Source organism: Seriola lalandi, unplaced genomic scaffold (assembly GCF_002814215.2).
Source record: "Seriola lalandi dorsalis isolate HSWRI2012SDOR001 ecotype SW California unplaced genomic scaffold, Sedor1 jcf7180002054133, whole genome shotgun sequence".
NCBI classification, from domain to species: Eukaryota; Metazoa; Chordata; class Actinopteri; order Carangiformes; family Carangidae; genus Seriola; species Seriola lalandi.
The window spans coordinates 264153-283937 of NW_019524686.1; the positions used below are offsets into that span (position 1 = coordinate 264153).

Genomic DNA, 19785 nt, shown 5'->3' on the forward strand with positions numbered 1-19785 from the left:
TGTGAATAATGTCACTCTATCACAGTAGGTTTACTTCGGATCTGCGTCCACAAGTCAGAAAATGTAGCTGTAGTACCCAGAGTGTCAGCTTTTTTTGGGTGCCCAGTTTTGTCACTCTGATAAGGGTTACCATCAGGCAGTTACATGTTTCTACTGCTATGGGTACACACACACACAAACAATACAACTCATCTCTTTCCTTTTCCTCACCAGTTTCTGGAAGAGGTCCCCGACTCTCTGGTGGTGGCTCCACTGCTGAACGCGGGGCAAAAGTCCGTCGTAGAACTCCTTGTGGATCTCATAGAGCTCAGGCACTTTGAAGAAGATGGTTTCTATCTGGGCCACAGTGAGGACGGGCTGCGACGTTGTAGCTGCAGCCTTTAGAGGCTTCATGGGCTGAGAGGAATAAACGATGGAGACGACAGGGGGGAACCATGCGGTGCAGCGTGTCTTTGAGTCAACTCAATGTTTAATGAAATTCGTAAATTGGAAAAAAAAAAAAAGATGTGTCCCTTTTATAGGCTTCGAAATCTGTTCTGTATTTGTAAAGCCAGGTACTTTTGATCATGTCTGACTAAGAAAAACACACATTAGCTGCCAAATAAGAGGTACTTAGGCATGTAGAGAATTTTATGACACATGTGAATGCTTTAAATTATAGTACACAACTACACTGTTCTGACTGACAGAGGATCTAAGTACAGAATTACAGTATTTGCAAGGTTACATCTGCATCTTGTACATGCCCTAACAGGCTGCATGTTCAGCTTTTCTTTACAGGTGAAAAGTTTAGCTAGCAAGTTTAACTCATAAACAGCAACACACCATGCAACTTTACTGCCACAGCCTGACTTCTTCTGGTATGACCAGTAGCATAATGGTGGCTATACTGTTAGCTAATGTTAGCAAACTTTGGTATATCCAAAGTTTACTTACTTACTTAATATTTACTTACAGTTAGTTTAGTGTCTTTATGCCTCTTGTCTGGTTGTGCCACTATTTTTAGCATGTTACATTAATTTAACATTGATTTAATGTAAATTCAATGGTTCTGTAGTGAACGTGTTAGCAAAACAGTTGCGTCTGTACACATCTAGCAGACATACAACAACAAACAGTACAGTTGCGAGCCATGGAAACAAAAATAATTAGCTAAAAGATGCTAATATACGCCATAGAGATGAAGGGAACTGCATAGTAGGGTGATAATTCTCTGCAGGTCTGTTGCTATGATATTACACCCAGTCATTTAATCCATTGTTAGTATAATATTAAGTATAAGAGCATCTTTAAAGCCACCGACTTGAGAAATTCATTGGAAATAAGGGAAATTTAACGTGCCATTATCATTTATTTCCACTTGTGGCCATAGCGGCTGCTGTTCAGCCAGTGTTACATAGTCTCTCTTTAATGGTGTGTGATATTTATTTGAAAGATTGCTCACACAGGCCTAATAAGACTCAGGATAATGGTTACCCAGGTTAACAGTATGACAAAAATCACTGGAGGTTGACAAATTTCTGTCATCTCATGGATCTTGTTACTGTGATCCATTTATGTTTGCAGATGCCTCTATTGGCACCAAATGAGTGAATGGGACACCTAATATGATTCTACTGTATATTATTTATTGTGTGTGTGTGTGTGTGTGTACGTGCTCTCACCAGCAGCAGTGCCTCCAGATGACTGAGGTATGTTTCTTCAGTGGCCAAGATCCCAGACAGGACCCACTTCCTCATCTCCAAACCTTTTTCCAGGTCACATTCAGTCTGTAACACACACACACAGAGGCAGAAATTTATATGATGTTACAATAATGTCCAGAAGTACAATATTATGCACACAACGTAATCCAATCCTGTACGCACCTGCCACTTTTAACTTACATTTGTCACCTCTTTTCACATTGGAAGGCATACAATTTGATTCTTTTGTGTCTGGGGCATGAAGAATATTCAAAGCATGATATTAGTCCTTATATCAGCTGATTAAAGGACCTATAATATGACTTGTTTGTAAATCTCAAATTGAAGGGTTCCTGGTCGAGCTTAAAACTCCTGCAGGTTTGCTGTTTGTGAACGCTACAGTCTGGAAAATCAAACAGCAACAATTGCACTTTCTAGTAATCGTCTCCAGGTTGCCTCCCCCGTTCCCGTCAGCCCAGTCAAAGCTCACTGAGCAGTACGGACATGAAAGAAAACAGAGAGACAGAGAGATTCCTCGGGCTGTCTTGTTTAACCACGAACTTTGAAATAACTCAAACGGGCAGGGTCTCCCATGGGAGCAAGGTTGGCTTATAAATGTGTGTGTGTGTGTGAGAGTGTGTGTGTGTGTGTGTGTGTGTGTGCGCGAGTGCACTGAGCCCAGGTTAGTATGTTCAAGCATCCGGTTCCTGAAGCTAAGAGGAGGGGGAAAGGGAGAGAAAACAGGAAGGAAGGGTGAGACTAAGAAAGAAGAGGAGAAGAGAAGAGGAGATGGAGACATGAAGAAGACGAGGCAGATCCAGGGTAATTAAGAGAGGACAAAGAGTGGAAAGAGGGCAGACATGACGAAGAAGAGACAAAGATACAAGGTACATTTTGTCTATATGCGACCATCTACAAGGTAGAGAGACAGAAAAAAAAAAGTTCTATGTAAAACTTGTTTCATCCCAGTGACATCAAAACTTGTTTCTCTGCCTCTGTAGCTGGGAAAAATGCAAAGAAGGACAGAGAAATAAGATAGATATGAAAGCTAGAACAACAGATAAGTGTGAGGCAGGGAAAATGGTGAGAGGAGTGTATCGCAGACAGAGAAGTGGACCCAGAAATGTCCCTTCTGAATGAAATTCCTATCAGGAGCTGTCATGTCTTCTGGGTAGATACTCTGTACATAAATCTTACACACCACGCAGCAATCACACTGGTTCCTGGTGAGACAGAGGCTAAAGGAACGCTGAGACTGAGTGCACGAGGAGGGCAAAATGGTCAGGAGGAAAGCACATTTGGGTCTGGCTGCTCTGACTTCAGCTGATTCAGCCGGCTGGACTTAAGCTACCTGGCTTCTTCGACTTTAGTGAAACACTGAGGTCATAGGTGTGTTTGTGTGGATGAGTGTGTGCCTGTGCAAGAGGACAGAAAATCTGTTGAGTAGTGAAGATCAGAGCTAGAGAAAGGATGTGAACTGAAGGATGTGTGTGTATTTTATTGTTTTTTTGTGTATATTTTATGTATTTCTTAATTTTTAATGTTAATCTTTTAAAGGATGAGTTCACTCTTTAAAAAAAAAAAAATGTGTCTACCTACATCCCTATATGTGCAATGAAACCATCATGGTCGACCGTCCGGGCCATAATGAGAGTTGTTCTCAACGCCATTAGGATGGAGGAGACAGGGGACAAAATCTAGGGTCCTCGTTCTGTGCAGGAATGTAATTGCAGCTGAGGGAAATCACAGCTGACATGAGGTTTCAGGTCATTTTAAGACAGAGTTAGAAACATTTGAACCTAATTATCATTTCTCAGATTAATTGTTCAATTGTTTGTCTGCAAAATGTTAGAAAAAAGTGAATAATTCACATTGCAATTTCCCATAGCCAAAGGTGATGTCATCAATGTGCTTGTTTTGTCCAAATTAACAATAACAAAAAATAGAAGTAGTAAATCCTCATGTTTGGAATTTTAGCTTATTAAATGACTTAAAACTTTAAAGTTATTAAAATTGCACCATTTCACGTCTCTGTGTGTCAACCCACTTGTCATTCTACAACATATCTACTCTGCAGAGGTCAAGCATTTTAGAAATATGTATCCTAAAACAACTCACAAGAAGAGCTCAAATGCAGCTCTTCTTGTGAGTTGCATTTGAGCATGTGCTGTGAGTACTGAGTGGGTGTACATGCATTCATTTACTGTAAGTGAAGGGGTAAATGGGCCTGAAACCTGTTTCCATGGCCACTGCATAAGCAGATGCTAGCACGCACCTCAGGGGACTGTTATAGCCCAGAATATTATGAGACGGTCCAGGATTATTATGGCCTCTATTATCGAGGAGTCCATTATCAGCACAGTTACTGCGGTGCCAAATGATTGGTTCGCCTGTTAGCCAAAAACACTATTTAAAAGCAACAAACAAATCCTGCACATCATAAAATTTGGATAGTGAACAATTAAAAACAGCGGTGGTTTCAGTTCAATGAACATCAGTCCTTCATGATGGCAGCTCTGTGCTGGTCTGACCAGGCTGCATAATAAAGTGAACTCAGATGTAAACCACACAGGTGTGACCACGATTCAAAGGGGGTGTAACCGTGGCTTTAAAGTACAATGCAAATTCTCCTCCTTCTTCATCTGACTGCCTCATCTTTAAGAGTTTATGCCTCTACTGTACACTGAATATAGTCTCTCATTTGCTTTTTCTTTCCTTTGTCTTTTCTTTTTTAGGTGAAGGATAAAGGAATTGATTCTGACAGACATGTATTATGCATCACACAGACTGTCTGGGGATCTGTGCTGTATATAACATTCCCCTGAAAAAGCTTTAATTGCTCATTATGTACAGACTGTAAGACACCCAAAGCAAAAAAGTTTTCTCTTTGTAAATTAAGAGAGCAAATAAAAGGGTACTGGAAGTAAATAAGTGATATATCTATGATTTACGATTGCTCTTAAACGTGTTATGGTGAATTGCAGTGGCTTTGAATTGGTCTGTCTCCACTGACTTAAAAGGGAAAGCCTGGGGCAGCAACGGAGCCCCATGAATGTTTGTGAATAAATGAAAAATGAATGAAAGTCCTCGCCGAGCTACAAGTATCAGCATGAGCTATGTGACTTCACCAGCTGGTAAAAGAACATGAGAAACATGAGGGTCCATTTGAAGTATCAAAAAAGAGAGAAGGAAACTTTAACATCCAGCCACATGTTACTGAACTAGCTGAGAGGAGACGGGAGTCTTAAAGTGTGTATTCATCCTTTCAGACCCCAGACGACTCCCCTAGGAAGTACCCACATCTCCAGACATATCATCTTTTATTCATCGCCGTGGCAGCTAATGAGCCCATCTCTTGGTTCAGACTAAAGGGGTGTCTGCTTGCATTTTTTTTTTTTTTTTGGTAATGAAAAAAGTAAAAATAAAACACGTTCTCCCTGCTGGGTTTGTATTTAGGCTTGTGTGTCTATGTTTTCACATCCAGTATAGTCAACAAAAGCTAATATTTAACATTTCAATCCCCACACTTACACTCTACCACCTCACACACACAGCACCCCCTCTAGCAGTGGCTCTACCTAACATGATTTGGAAAGTCTGATTTTGCTTCTGATTTGTTTATGCATGTATAATGTTCGCAGGAGATACAGGAGGATCAATACAAACAGTGTTTTATTTGACGAGCGGCCCGATGTAGCTCAGGAGGCTCAGATAGAACCTGAGCCGCAGCAACTGTAATAACATTATTCTCCATCTCTGCCCCTCTCTCTTTTCCCATGGAGCGCAGGAGACTGTCAGCTCACATAAACACTCAGAGCCAAGGTTGGAGAGGATAGAAGTGAGCGTCGGTGCATGCCCCGTTCCACACTTTATTAACCCTTTTCAATTTTCATTTTTCATATTCTAATCTGTTTAGCATCTTGTCCTGCCATCCCTCGCTCTCTGAGATGCCTAATGAGATTGCTTCCTATCGCCGCATGTCTGCTATGTAATGGAGCGGTTTCAGAATTATCCTGCGCTACAGGAGGAAGACAGGTTTTTTTTTTATTTTTTAAATGCAACATTACTTCTGGGTATTTAAACTGCTCTTCAGCCTGATGTGATAGACGGTGACAGAGTTGGTGTCTACTGGGGTGTTCCAGATACGATGCTTGTGATGCTGCATGATTTTAATTACAACAAAACAAGATGTGCAAGCAGTAAAAGTTTATTACAGATGTGACAGATTATAACAAGGTAGATTTCAGTCTTTCCAAGCCTCCTAATCCACTGAAATTCAGTGCTGTCTGAGGAGGAAAAGAAATTACCTCTCCCTGAGGTTGTGGCCTCAAGGTTTGATGTCGCACAGGATGAAGGGGCAAAGAAAACTAGGTGGATTTAGTTGTTTTCATCTACAGTGGGGTTCACCAGGAGCAGAGAAAAGGATTCATGAATTAGGGGGAATTCTGGGGCTACCGTGGTGGCCTGGGGGTTTGAGGCGATGACCATAAACTGCAATATCCCAGGTCCAATTTGGCCAAGGACCTTTGTTGCATGTTGTTTCTCATCTCTCTCTTCTTTTCATGTTGTCTCTTGACCGTAAACTATCTAATAAATCCACAAAATGTGGAAGGAGGAAGAACAGAGGAATCCTGTTTAACTTGGGGAGGAAGAACAGTAGAGAGGTTTCTCAAGTAGGTCTTGTACCTTAATTGATTAAAAAGTAGTGCTTGTGAAAGATGTGCTCAGTGTGATGTGCACAGTTGTCATACGTCAGTGGCTGACTTCTGATCAGTGCCACCCCCCTTTTCCCTCTCCAGTGCAGGGAAGAGCCACATGATCAGAGAACAGGATCCACTGTGGAGAATTAGATCAGCAGTATCGCTGGTGGTGATGACTCATCACAGTGACATCATAAAACCATCAGCTCCCGCTGAGCCAATCAGAGTCTATCTGGGCTCTGACTCATCAATTAGACTGGGATGCTGTCTGAAAAGAGGCTGTCCAAGGACATATCAAGGGCGATGGTAACTCCATTTTCTTGGCAGTTATTGAAAGCCTGTCTGGCTGCTTGGAGAATTTGTTGATGGATTAATTGTTGTATGGCTGTTTAATATATTTAACTGACCATCAGACACTGCCACTGCCAACTCTAAACACACACACACACACACACACACACACACACACACACACACACACACCTACAGCGCCAGGTTTGCTCAAGGTTTCTGCTTCTAAACATGTTTACTCAGTAAAATCCTCTTCAATCTCTTCTACAATAAATATATCATTCTGCTCTGAGAGGAAAAAGACGCATGTGTGCACTTGTACATATGAGAAGAAACTGGTTTGTGCAAACTCAGGCAGAAATTACATGGTGTGTGTGTGTGTGTGTGTGTGTGTGTGTGTGTGTGTGTATGTGCGTGTACATGCATGTGTATAATTAAAATCAGTGAGAGTTCCAAGCTCAAAGGTCAAAGGTCGGGTGCAGTCAAGGGAATCACCATTTATTGGCAGATTCAAGCCATCAATCAGATTGACAGGCGCTCCCGCTCGTCTGCTCAGACAGTGGGCAAAGACTGAGGGGGCAGAGTAAGTGATACTGCACCATGACCACTGATGTGATTACTTCCACCAAGGGCGCAGCGGAGAGAGGCAGTATTAGCTTATTACATTCTCCCACGATACCCATCTATTCTAATCAAACGTATGGCTGTAGCATGTTCATTTGCTACCTACAAATTCTGTGGTGCAGAAAATTAGATGTAAATGTGAATGACAAATGAAAAATGTATATATAATACACAGAAAACGTGTACAATATATGATAAATAGAAAAAACATAATAATCAATAGAACAAATATGTACATGTAACTTAAAATAGATTCATGCTCATATTCATCTTTGCTGACTCTGGGGTTGTGCGTGTGTGTGTGTGTGTGTGTGTGTGTGTGTGTGTGTGTGTTTGCAGGCAGATGTGCATGTGTGTGTCCTCCCCATGGTAACCCATGAAAAGCACCAGACGTCATAGATCACTGGTTTTCCCTCTGCAGACAAGAACGAGGGAAGGAGGGAGGGTAAGAGGATGAAGGCAGTGATTGAGGTGATAGGTAATTCTGCCTAATACCATGGATGAGAAAAAGCCAGACTCTTAAGGGGGATGAGTTTCTTTGCCGGATGACTGCTTCCGTGGTTATGAGGCAGGAAATATTGTCCCTTATCAATCCTCTCAAATGGCAGATTTGATTTCTCATCAATTGACAGCTTTTGATGGAGCAGGATTGCTGTAAGAATAGATTACCCCACTTCCTAGACTGTATTGAGGTCAAAGTATTAGCCATTGAACAGTGATACCAACCGTGTTTGTAGAATTGTGTATTCATGTGGGATTAATGGTTTGTATCTCACACTAATAAAATCAATATATTGATATAAATTAGATCAGAGCCTTGGTTTCTCTTTAGTCAATATCTGCTGCTCAGTTGCTGCATCACCCACAGGAAGGGGAAGATTTCCTGTTGAGGAAATTTGGCCACTTGAATTGGATTTAGTGTAGATGACTATTTTCCAGTTCAGAATCTACTTTCCTAAATTAACATCAGCCAAGAGACAGTGGGAGAGCATACTGACCGACTTGGAGGACTCCAACGATCCCGAGGAGAGGGTGTCCCGACTGCTGCGGCTCTTGGAGCTGAGGTGCGGTGAAGATGACGGCGAGTCATCGATGTACGGCAGGATGTCGTGGTGCCTCCGCTGCTCTTCCGCACGGTCGGCATCGTAACCATATGAAGGAGGGGTCCCCGTGAAATGACCATCTGTCATGGGAGAGGACCAAACGTTACATTAGTATCCTTTACACTCTTTCAAACTTCTCGATGTTTCTGTTGAGACAGTTTGCATTTATATATGATCTCACATGTGGTACAGACCTCTGATTTTTTTCAGTCTGATACATTCAGAGCTGGACTTTTTACAGTTAAAAAAATCAACTTGTCAATGGATGAATCTAAATGACATCTAAACAGTTTAGCATTCCTGTGCTGATATTCCTCGTTACTGCACTATGTTCATATCAGCCGGCTGATTTAGGTCCAAATTGCAGGTCAACACATGTCTTGCTGTCTTATTAAAAACTGTGCTAAATGATTGAAAACTGAAAATCTAGGTTAGCTAAAGACACTGTTTCAGTATCTCAACGACCATATTTCAAACACAGTTAGGATGCGAGTCATTGAAATGCAGTTGATACAATGGTGTGGAACCTAGATGTTTAAATATCGCTCACTTTTAAACCAAATTTTTTAGCCCACTTTGAACGCAGATATTCATACGTCTTTTGACTTGCAAATCACCAAATTCATGCTTACTATGAAGCTTTCTGTACTGTACTCAGTTTCCAGAGGGGCAAAGGTGGGGAACACAGTATACAGCTGGTATTTGGTGCTGTCAAACATAATTTCATATCTTTTGCTAAACATAACTTCAGTAAGCTTTGATCTAACTAAAACCCATTAATGCTACCTGACGTCACAATGCACACTGGGCAGGATCTCAGTCTTACATTTGCTAGTTGGCCTCGTGTCATGTATTGCAGAATTAATTTCCAACACTAATTAATGCAGTTCTGGAAACTGGGGCACACAAAATGAATTTCCCCTCTGCATCTTTGTTCATGCATTCAGACAAAAACACAACGCTCCGAGAGGAAGCACTTGAAAAGGCCAACTACAAACTGGGTCAAGGTTCAAATAATTTGAACACTCAGCATCTCTGGGGAAATTTTCAGCAACCTCCCTCCGACCTGCTTCTGCGGTGGGTGCTATCACTTTCTTAGAGGGAAAATAAAAGCTCCGCTGTCACAAAGTGGCTGCCCTTTACAGGGATAGGTGGGAGAGACACAAAGAACAAGACACAAAGGTCAGCGAGCTGGATACAAATAAAGTACAGTTTGACTACAAATGACTTGCTTTACAAAGTCACACTCAATGAGGTTATGCATTTCATTCAGAGTTCATGTTGTGGCTTCCGTTACACATGTTTCGTTGAGTTAAAATTGCTCAGCTTCCAGGAGGAGAGAGTACAGTCAGTGGTTCGGGGAATCTAGTGTGTAACAGCTGAGGGGAAGACATCATGCATCTCTGAATGTCACAGAAGACCTTTTGCTCATCTCCTCCCACTCCGACATTCAACAGAGCCGCACTTCTTAGAGAGCTGGCCGGGCCTCCTCTGTGCTGACTCACACTAATAACATGCCAGAGTCAAGCACAAACACACACACACACACCGATTATAAGCATTCTGTCGCTTTAAAACACATTCAGCCGACATCGACTTGAGTACTTAGTTTTCTTGTGCCTCTAGAGTCTCACTTAAGTAAATCTCTGTGTGTTTGTGCCGGCACACGCACAGACATATGCTCTTAAAGTCACAGGTCATGGAGTGAGTTAAAAACAGACAGAAAAAGATAGAAAGAACAATGCCAGTGTGTCCAGGGCCCGTCTGACCTTCAGCCCACCCACCGCTCGCTCCGTGTACTCGCTGCTGCCTGTGGGCGGGAGCTGCCCACTGTGCCGGTTTCGACCAATGGCATTCTGCCCGGCAAAGACCAACATAGAGGCTCTGTGTGTGTGTGTGTTTGTGTGCAAACAGTCTCTTCCCACAATGCCAAACCTTGCAGCAAACCAAACCGAGTAGTGTACTACACATTCTTCATTCATTTTTATTCTTAGTATACGCTGCTGCTGTTATTTTGCAACTGCTGCACATATGCTTTTATTTCTGAACTTCCACAGACTCTTGCTAATTATGTTGCGGTGTTAAAGGTTCTGTAAACGAGATTTTAAACAATAACATAGCAGCAAACAGCTATTTTCTATGTAAAGATATAGTGGAGCAAAGGCGTCCTGAGTAGATAACGAAGCCACACCCCGCTCTGTGAGTGTCGTAATCTGAGCTTCTCTGTTCTTTGGTTTGGTATCCGAGACCGCGTCGCATGCATTTGAGTGCATGTGAGTGCATGTGAGTCCCTTCCTTGTTAACCTGTTGGTCCTGACCATGTGTATAAGCACAAAGGGACCGAATACACTTGATGTGGCACTGTGCAGTACGCAGCAGAAACCACATTTTCATATAAAAAGGCCACTGACAAAGCAAGAGATAAGACCAGAGAACAGGCGGACTGGCCATGGGGACAACCGGCTCAAATCCTGGTCAGTCGGTGGACCATCAAAACATCCATAAAGATTTTACTGACTCTGTCAGTGTCGTTCGTGTGGCCTGGTCCCAGCAGGTAAGTCCAAGGCTGAATTTCTTTCCCAGTTTGACCATGGAGCCAATACCAGTAGAGTGCTTCATCTTGACTTGGAACTGACTATTCTTCTCCTCAATGTTTAAGTAACCTGATGGCTACATAATGGTACATGTCTGTTTTCATTAGTTAATGGCATGGCAACCTTAGCTAACTTGCTGTTACTCGTATCATGAATTTGTTCAGCATATGTTGCTATTGCTAGCTGGCTTACTGCGTGGGCTAATGGTTGTAGCTAGATTGTTTTTGTTGGCACTTGTGTACACAGGGTAACTTTAATCACTTGTGCTTCTTGCTGTGTGGCCACTTATCATTTCATATCTTTTACAATGTACATACATACACATTTAGCCCGTACAAGGGTGCAGCTTTCTGTATTTATGCCAGACAGTATTACTGAGTTACAGGATCTAACATTTTTATAGTTTGTTACAACAAAAACTTTTAGAAGACAGCATGCTAACAAAAAGAAAACACATATGTCAAACGCATCGTCTAAAAATACAGGGTGTTGATGTGAAAAGCACCAAATGTGAGTGGGTGCCATCCTGGCATGTTTTCTTTTCTTTCCCCTTGACCCCACCTCTGTGTGTTCATGTAAGGCAGCGTAACATCTCGAGCTGACGTTTAAAAAAATGATTCCTCCAGCTGTTTCTCCAGAACACTCGAGTAAGTGCAGGCCTCGTTTTAATCTTCCTGCCACCTTGCTTTGGAAAAATGCTGTCAGTAGAAACATACTGAGGGTGAGTGTATGCATATGTGTGTCTGTCTGTCTGGTTATGTGTGTGCGCGCACGCGTGTGTGTGTGTGTATGTGTGCGCGTGTGTGTTAGTGGAATGCCTTTAGTGCCCACACACAGCCTCGAGGCCAAGAATACTGAGCATTCAAACAACAGTTTTTAGTATGTAACCATCTCTTGGTTGAAAGAGGGAACAGCCACAGACCTAAAACCCCAATCATGAATAATAATGATAAACTCTGGATAAATGATTATACATGAAATGCCAAATGAATCACCACAGCTCTGACTAAATGCAGTGTCTTCTGGGGAATGTATGTCTCTAAGGTACAAAAGCATACAAAAGCTAGGGGGTAAATAGCTCCAGTTTATCTGCCAAGTAAAACAAGATAGAAACAGGAGTTTTCTCTTATAAACAAATTAACTGTTGAGACTATTAGTAGTCTGCTAATAGGCTCAAAACATCTTAGCATATTTTTACATTATGTTATTTATATGGACACAAACAGGGCATACGTGTGTGCATGACCAGCAGTTTCCAATGGGGGAGGGTTACTGAGCTTTACAGGTTCAGGTTTGTTAATGGGTCACTATAGCCTGTGGTCATGAAACACTAGGCTTCAGTCTGACCACGTCTGACCTCATCTCAGCCCAGACATCGCTTCTAACGTCGCCTTTCTCTCTCCGTCTGTCTCTCACATGATTTCTTTGTATGCCCCTGCTCTCTTGTGTTTCTGCTGATATGTGGCTTCCACCGCTGGTCTCTACATCCACATCCACATACTGCTCACAGATAGGCATCTTCCTCTTCCTTACTGACATATGCCTAGAGAGCAGTGCAAATACACACACACACACACACACACACACACACACACAGTATTCTTTTAAAAAAAACAACAACATTGATTTCCTCCCAGAGCCATTGGCAAAATAAAACGACCAAACTGCTTTGAACCACAAAAATAACACACACACACACACACACACACACACACACACACACACACACACACACACACACACACACACACAGTCCTGTAAAATGTTTACATGGAAACAGTGTTTGGGAGGGGAACAGGTCTTTTTCCTGCTGCAGGTGGAAAACTACAATCACACTGGGAAAGCTGGTGCTGCGTTGCCATGGCAACACATGGATCTTTCCAAAACAATATCGCAGGCTGGGCAGGGGTATGAGGGTATCAGGGTGTCATGAAACATGACACCAATCTGTTGATGGGATATCCTATATAACAGAGGACAGAGGTTTCAAATAATGTACAGGGGAGCTGCTTGCAACTGTTGAATCATTGCAGTTTCTCTGTGCTGTATATGACGCACCACTAACGGACTTTTGGAGAGAAGAATGTATTATGCATCTGGTTGTGTGTTTTTGTGTGTAACTCTCAAGGAATCTGGGGAGACTGGCACTGGGTTTCAAACTTCCATACATGTTTGGTGCAGACTGAAACATGCCTGCAGCACAAAGTAGCAAAATCTGTTAGTTACTGAGAGTTAGCATCAAATGTCTGGTTTGATTCATAATCTTGTTTACTTATACTTTGATCAGATTGTTCTTGATTTTATTCACATTTTTGACAATCTTAGACTGTACTTTTGTTTTGACAACCTTGTTGCATTTAGGTATCATTTAACACTTGAAAGCGTTGGCCTCTTAAGATGAAGGAATATCTCAGCGCTTTGAAAGTTTTTTGCCAACAGTTAGATGAGAAGTTTGATAGCACTCTAATATGGAGCTAGAGGTTAGCTTAGCTTAGCGAAAAGACTGGCAGCACGGGGGAAACAGCTAACCCGACTCTGCCTACAACCTGCCAACACGGATTAAATTTTTTACTTCAGCTTTTGTACCAATCAAACAAACTCTTTGTTAATTGTTATTTAGACAAATAATTTAGTTAGACAGAGCCAGGTTAGCTCTTTTTCCCTGCTTCCAGGCTGCTATGCTAAGCTAACAGTCTGCTAGTACCCTACCGGCTCTTGCTTCATATTTAGCTTACACATATGAGAGTGGTATTAATTTCTCATTTTGCCATTAGCAAGACAGTGAATAAGCACAATTCTCGAAACAAACTATTTATTTAAATGAAACAAGGGTTTCAAAAAATGTGTTTATATTCCTAACTTACTTTCTGAGTCTGATTGTCTAGTATTTTTTTTGAGAGGCCATTCAACGTACTCTGATTTGCTAGTTCATTCTCTTTGTCTCACGTTTTACCCAGGGTTTTCTTTTTTTACTTTTATACTTCTCAATTAAGATGAATAAAACTCTTTCAATCCCAACACCCTTTTCTTTGACTGCGTCCCAGTCTTTTCTTTCTCTCAGCTATAATGGATAAAACATCTGCAACATCTACATACTGTTACAAAAAAGATGAATGGGCTTACAATGTATTTGCTTCGCTCATTGCCACACATACAAGGAATTAAAAGGCTTGTCTAAGTTGAACTGAGATAAGCTGTGGACAAAAAGACAAAGGAAACAATTGTTGCCTGAAGTCCTGTAATGCTTTGTGTGGTGTTGAGGAAAGGAGGGGGGAAAGTAAAACAAAAAGAAAACAGGAAAAAAAAGAGACTTATGACAGAAATAATTATGGCAATAACTACAATAAGAAAAAAAAAGATGAATAACAATCAAGAGAGAGAAGATGGAGATACTGCAACAGACTGAGAGACATGAAATTAGAAAGAGAGAGAGAGAGAGAGAGAGAGAGAGAGAGAGAGAGAGGGAGTGACTCTCAAAGGAAGCATAAGATATCCTCGATAGTGAGAGCTGCCTCTCCATCCCCCATCATGCTTTCCACTCAGCATGGCCGTCATAAATCTGCCCCGGCTGCTGACGCCTTTATTGGACTTTGGGAGGAGGCCTGTCATCCTAACACTGCCAATATAACCCCACCTTTAGCTCTCTCTTTCTCTCTCACACACACACACACACACACACACACACACAATTACAAATGCATTCACACGCTTACCTTAAAGCCCCACCCAGCCCCATAGGGCCCTAATGTTACGCTACAACACTCAGAGCCCTCTTTCCTAATCCAGCTATTTGTCGAGAGGAGAAAGTAATCAGAGATCGAATGGTGAGTTTTAATGGCTTCCCCCGGCTCCTCCCCCATAAATCTGATTAATTTACAGTACAGTGTGTTAGTAGGGCACAGTGGATTTGGGAGGGCTAATCGAATAGAAGAGGCAAAATCTGGACAATAGAGATAAAGAAGATGCACCTCTGTCTCTCGAATAATGATGCAATTTTCATTACTACCCGTCAAAAAATTGTGTTAAATTCATATTCAGTGCTGTACTGTAAACTATGATGGAAAGGGAACTGGGGTGAGAGTTGCTGCAAGGAGAGGAAAAGAAAGAGAGGGCACCCCTTCCCCTGAGTTCCTCCATCCCCTAAATATCCAATTTAGAGACAATTTAGCAGAGAAGAGAGGGGGGCTGGTAGGCGAGGGAAAGTGGAAGGCTGTGGAAATTAAAGTGAAGCCTCAGCTACAGCATCGCTGGGGGGGACAGACATGTCGTCAAATGAACTTGAACACAGCGTTTCTCCCGTAATCCTCCCTCGACTGCACAGGCACTTGACAGCAGTTAATTTGATAAATGTCGCTATCTTGTCAATGGAGGGCAGACGCAGTGCCATATAGTGCATGGGTGGCTCTATTCTTAAACTCCTCAATATCTGCAATTTAAGCATGAAAATCTAGAGGGCTGGCTCCTTTCAGCTTCTCAGAAGACACGAATAGAGAGACAGTTTAGAGAGGAATGCTTCGCTTTCCCTTGATGCCACAGTGGCCTCTTTGCATCCCTCAGAAACCATTCACTGGAGCTAGACTGGGAAGCAGAATGACTTTCAAAAAGATAAAGATGAATCCTAAAGGTATTCTTGACAGAACAAAGACACACAAGGTGTGTGATCCGCTACACAATTCAATATCTCTGAGGCAGAGGCCCCTGGAAGCTTGTTTTATTTATGAATTTATTTTTGTATTTGTATTACTCCTTTGAGAGGACCAAGAGGGCCACACACCACTGCGCGTGAAGGCAGTAACTTTGATCATTTCTTTTTCCGATTGTTGTCTATTTACCATGACTACTATGTCACCGATCAAACCAGCAGTCACAGCCTCCTGATGTCTACCTGGTGGTAAATTCCTTGTCGCCGCTCTCTGGCATTATTAACATACTGGAGCTGAGAAATCATAATAAACCAATTTGTTTCCTGAAGGTAATCTCTTTGACTCCACATCGATAATCTCTGTGGAATCAACCCAGCAGCAGCAGCAGCAGCAGCAGCAGCAGCAGCAGCCGGTTTCAGTTATAATGCTGGGATGGTCGCCAAGTCGGAGATACTGTACTGCTCCTTTAAATACAAAAAGCGCCCCTTGCAGCGATGTAATCATCCCTTTGTCTCAGGATGGAGGGATGAGAGAAAGAACGAAGCGACAGAGGAAAAAGCGTGGCCTAAAGTCGCACCTTCGAAGGAAGAGAGAACAGAGAGACGATCAGACGAACAAGGACTTTTGTGCGTGTGTGCACGCCTGCAGTGCAGCTTCGTTTACTGTGTCACTTCACAATGCTACTGTTTGCGCTATGAGCTGTTTTCCTGTGTTTAAATGTTTGCATGGTTTTGGAAGTTTTCCTAAACTGCTCTCGGGGACAGATGCAAACTGTTTGTCCATGTTTCGCTACGTGGTAAATCTCTGCCATGGAAAGAGAAACAATGTCAGATATGACAGCCAGGCCGCCTGCACTGATGAGTTAGTTTCAGCAGCACACTGCCTCTGGCTGCATCATATACTGCTTAGTGAGAGAGAGAGACAGAAGAGCTTCTTGGGTACTACAATCCACTACAAGTGGATTTTCCGACAATACTGAAGGGTTTCAGCATTTTTTTGAATGCCATAATTGACAATGGTTCTGCTTTGTTTAAGGGTTGTGAAAGATTTTAAAGTGTAGTCCTCTCAAAAATAGATTTTGCTTATGTTTCTGTGCAGATTGTAGGTGCATTTTTTAACACTAGACGGTTGTTGACAGATTGATCTGCTGAGGGGGGAAAAGTTTCTCTGTGCTCACCTAAGATCTCTGTTTAACCCGAGCACATACAAGCATGATTTTGTCACATCACAAGTTTGGAAACCAACCTGTGGTCAAGTATGAAACTGACACAAGGGTGAAGATGAAGAGTGCGATGAATATAAACTAAGAAGGGAGTTTTCAGTGAAGAAGCAGATGTCAAATAGTTGAACTTGAATGAACTTGTTTCAAATGAATTTCTTTTTAATGAATATATTCCAGACTTTTACAAAGTTATTCTTCCAAGCTAATTTTTTTAAATGGCTTAAAACAGGAGGAGATAATTAGAAACACTATATCTTGACCATGCTGAAGATACCTAATTTCTGGCATTTCCTGAAATGATTTATCAGTCCATTATTGTTGTTGATCTATTTTATGTCACCCGACTTAATCGATTACTTGACTACTGATTTCAACACTTCAGATGTTTGAATGCTTTGTTTCTTCAGTCTTATGCTGACAAACGTTTGCAGGAATTTGCTGCAGGGAGACAAGGAGAATAACAGAAAAATGATTTGGTAAAAAAAAACAGAAAACAGATGAAAAGAGAGAGAGAGAAAGATAAAAGTTGACAGGCTGGCAGGCAGGTAGCAGATACATGCAGGAAGAACTGACCCCACACATAAATAAACATATTTACAGTAGAAATGTGGACGTAAAGATTATTACACAACCAATCATACAGACAATCACAAAGCCTGTCAAGACAGGATGACAAACAGCCGTACGCTGTGTGCTGTGTGTTTTGTCAGCTTCCCTCGGTGGTGTGTGTTTTACATCCTCCTCTGTAGCCACCGCTTCTCTGCCTCTGTCTGTGTTTCACTCTACATCTTTTGTATTCTCTCTCTCTCCTTTCTGCCGCCGCCGTCGCTTCCTTTGATCACACAAGACTTTCGAGGAGAGCGCTCTCCTGTCTCAGTGGACACATGCTCAACACACACACACACACAGACACACACACACACACACACACACAGACACGCACACACCGCTCTACACTCATCCTGCCAGACAAAACCTTTGATTCCATAAGCGCCTGTCTTGTCTTCTCTGTCAACCGCTAAAGTCATTAGGAAGGAGACTCATTACCCCGACCCCCAAAGCATTATGGGGGAAATAAGCGTTCAAATTGCTGCAAAATCACACAGAGACTCTGATTAATAATACAGCATGCTAAATTACCAGCTCCGCTCTGGAACATGGCCGGCACTCATTAGACTGTGGTTTCTACAGGCAAAGATGGTAATGCATGATGAAAAAAAGAGGAGACTTGGCTTTTAGGTTGTTAAGTCAGCAAATGGTGCAACTATGGGAATTTTAGCACAGAGGGGTGATGATGGGTCTTAAGTGTAGACCGTCTAGCTCTCTGCATCTGATGAATCACAATAACAACACATTCTTTATCTCCACTCCACTTTGCGCTTTCCTTTCATATTACAAAACAGGGGAGCTTTCTCTCTCTCTCTCACTCTCTCTCTCTCTCTCTCCCGTTCCTCCAAATACTATCTTTCCTCAGCATCTCTTCCCCTTTGTTGCATCTGTCTGCTGTCTTCTCATTTCCTCTCCAAGTTGGCCTTTTGCAGGAGCCAGTCTGCGATCGCACGGCGGCGGTAAATCTTGAGGGCAGACCTCAGCCCTCTGACACTCTCTTTAATGCATCTTGAGCACCGCAACCGTTGCGTGTGTTTCTGTGTGGGCGGAGAGAGGCTTCATTAATTTATCTACACTGAAGCTGGCACTTGAATCTCCACGTGTGGGTTTTAAAATGCTCTATGGGCTCGGTAAAAATAGAATAGATGTAATTGACAGAAACGCATTTTTCTTCATCTTTGAATAAGATGTAGTTGAACTTGTGTTAGCATCTCTAGACCAGCAGCCCAAAGTTAGACTGGGACAGTTTAACCGGACTCAGTTTAATGTCATGGTTTGGTGGAATGAAAATCCTCCTGTATAGCCACAGTAAAAGATCACAATGACAACTCCTGTCACACATGGTGAAGTCTGGATCAGCTTTGTAGACAAAGCTTAAAATGTGTGACCAAACATGAGACTGTTTGGCAAGTATAATGTTAAGCGTGTTGCCCACCTCAGTTTAATGTGTTCATATGCTAACATTGGCCACACAAAGTACAACTGCAGCTAATGGGAATGTCATCAGATATTTGGTCAAAAAACAAGATATTGGACAAATCAACGTGAATATCTGAGCCAAATTTCGTGGCCATCCGTCTAATAGTTGCTGAGATATTTGATTCCAGATCAAAGTGGTGGACAAATCAACAGACCAACATCGACATCCTTAGAGCCTTTATTAGCACGGCTAATAAAGCGACAACATAGAAATATAGAGTGCAACAAAATAGTATCACACAATCACAGGTGTTAAGTGTTTTCATGTGTCTGTTGCTGGAGGCCGGAGGCAGTCACAGCGCAGAGCAGAGCAAAGGTCAGAGGTTAGAGGTTAACGCATTGGAGTAGTGGGGACAAAGGTCACATGGGTTTTGTGTTACTGTGTGTCTTTGTGTGTGTGTGTGTGATTGTCTATTCACGTATGCCTTGAGCAGGGGAGCTGAAATCCAATTAACTAAAAGTATTACGACTTCAATCAATAAAACCACCAGCTCAAAGAAACGCACACTGGCCTTTATCAGATTTTGACAACACATACCTCCCTTAGAAATATCATCATCATGAAAGTGTCAACTGGACCGAAGTGGATTAAGACAAACGATGGACCCACTAATTAGTTACAAAGCATATGTGGGTCATCAAAATATAATAAATGTGTATCAGTTCTTAAATCTGGAGTGATAAGATGTGGGTGTAGCACTGCTGTGGAGGTATTATGATAACTTTTGATAACTTTTTATACTCTGTACTCTTTCATTTTAAACACATTTTCTATATGTCATCTGTTGATTTCACCCTGAGACCACACATTGGGATCACCATCCTCCACATTTCA

General features: G+C 42.1%; 1 protein-coding gene across 1 annotated transcript in view; it reads right to left on the reverse strand.

Moving 5' to 3' along the window:
* The window catches only part of bcr (BCR activator of RhoGEF and GTPase), an 86378-nt gene that overhangs the window by 30461 nt on the left and 36132 nt on the right, over positions 1-19785 (reverse strand). Inside the window, exons 2-4 of the mRNA XM_087173234.1 lie at positions 8299-8483; positions 1665-1769; positions 211-396 (exon numbers count right to left, since the gene is read on the reverse strand). Coding sequence (XP_087029360.1) covers positions 211-396; positions 1665-1769; positions 8299-8483 — 476 coding nt within the window. The remainder of the gene's footprint in view (positions 1-210; positions 397-1664; positions 1770-8298; positions 8484-19785) is intronic.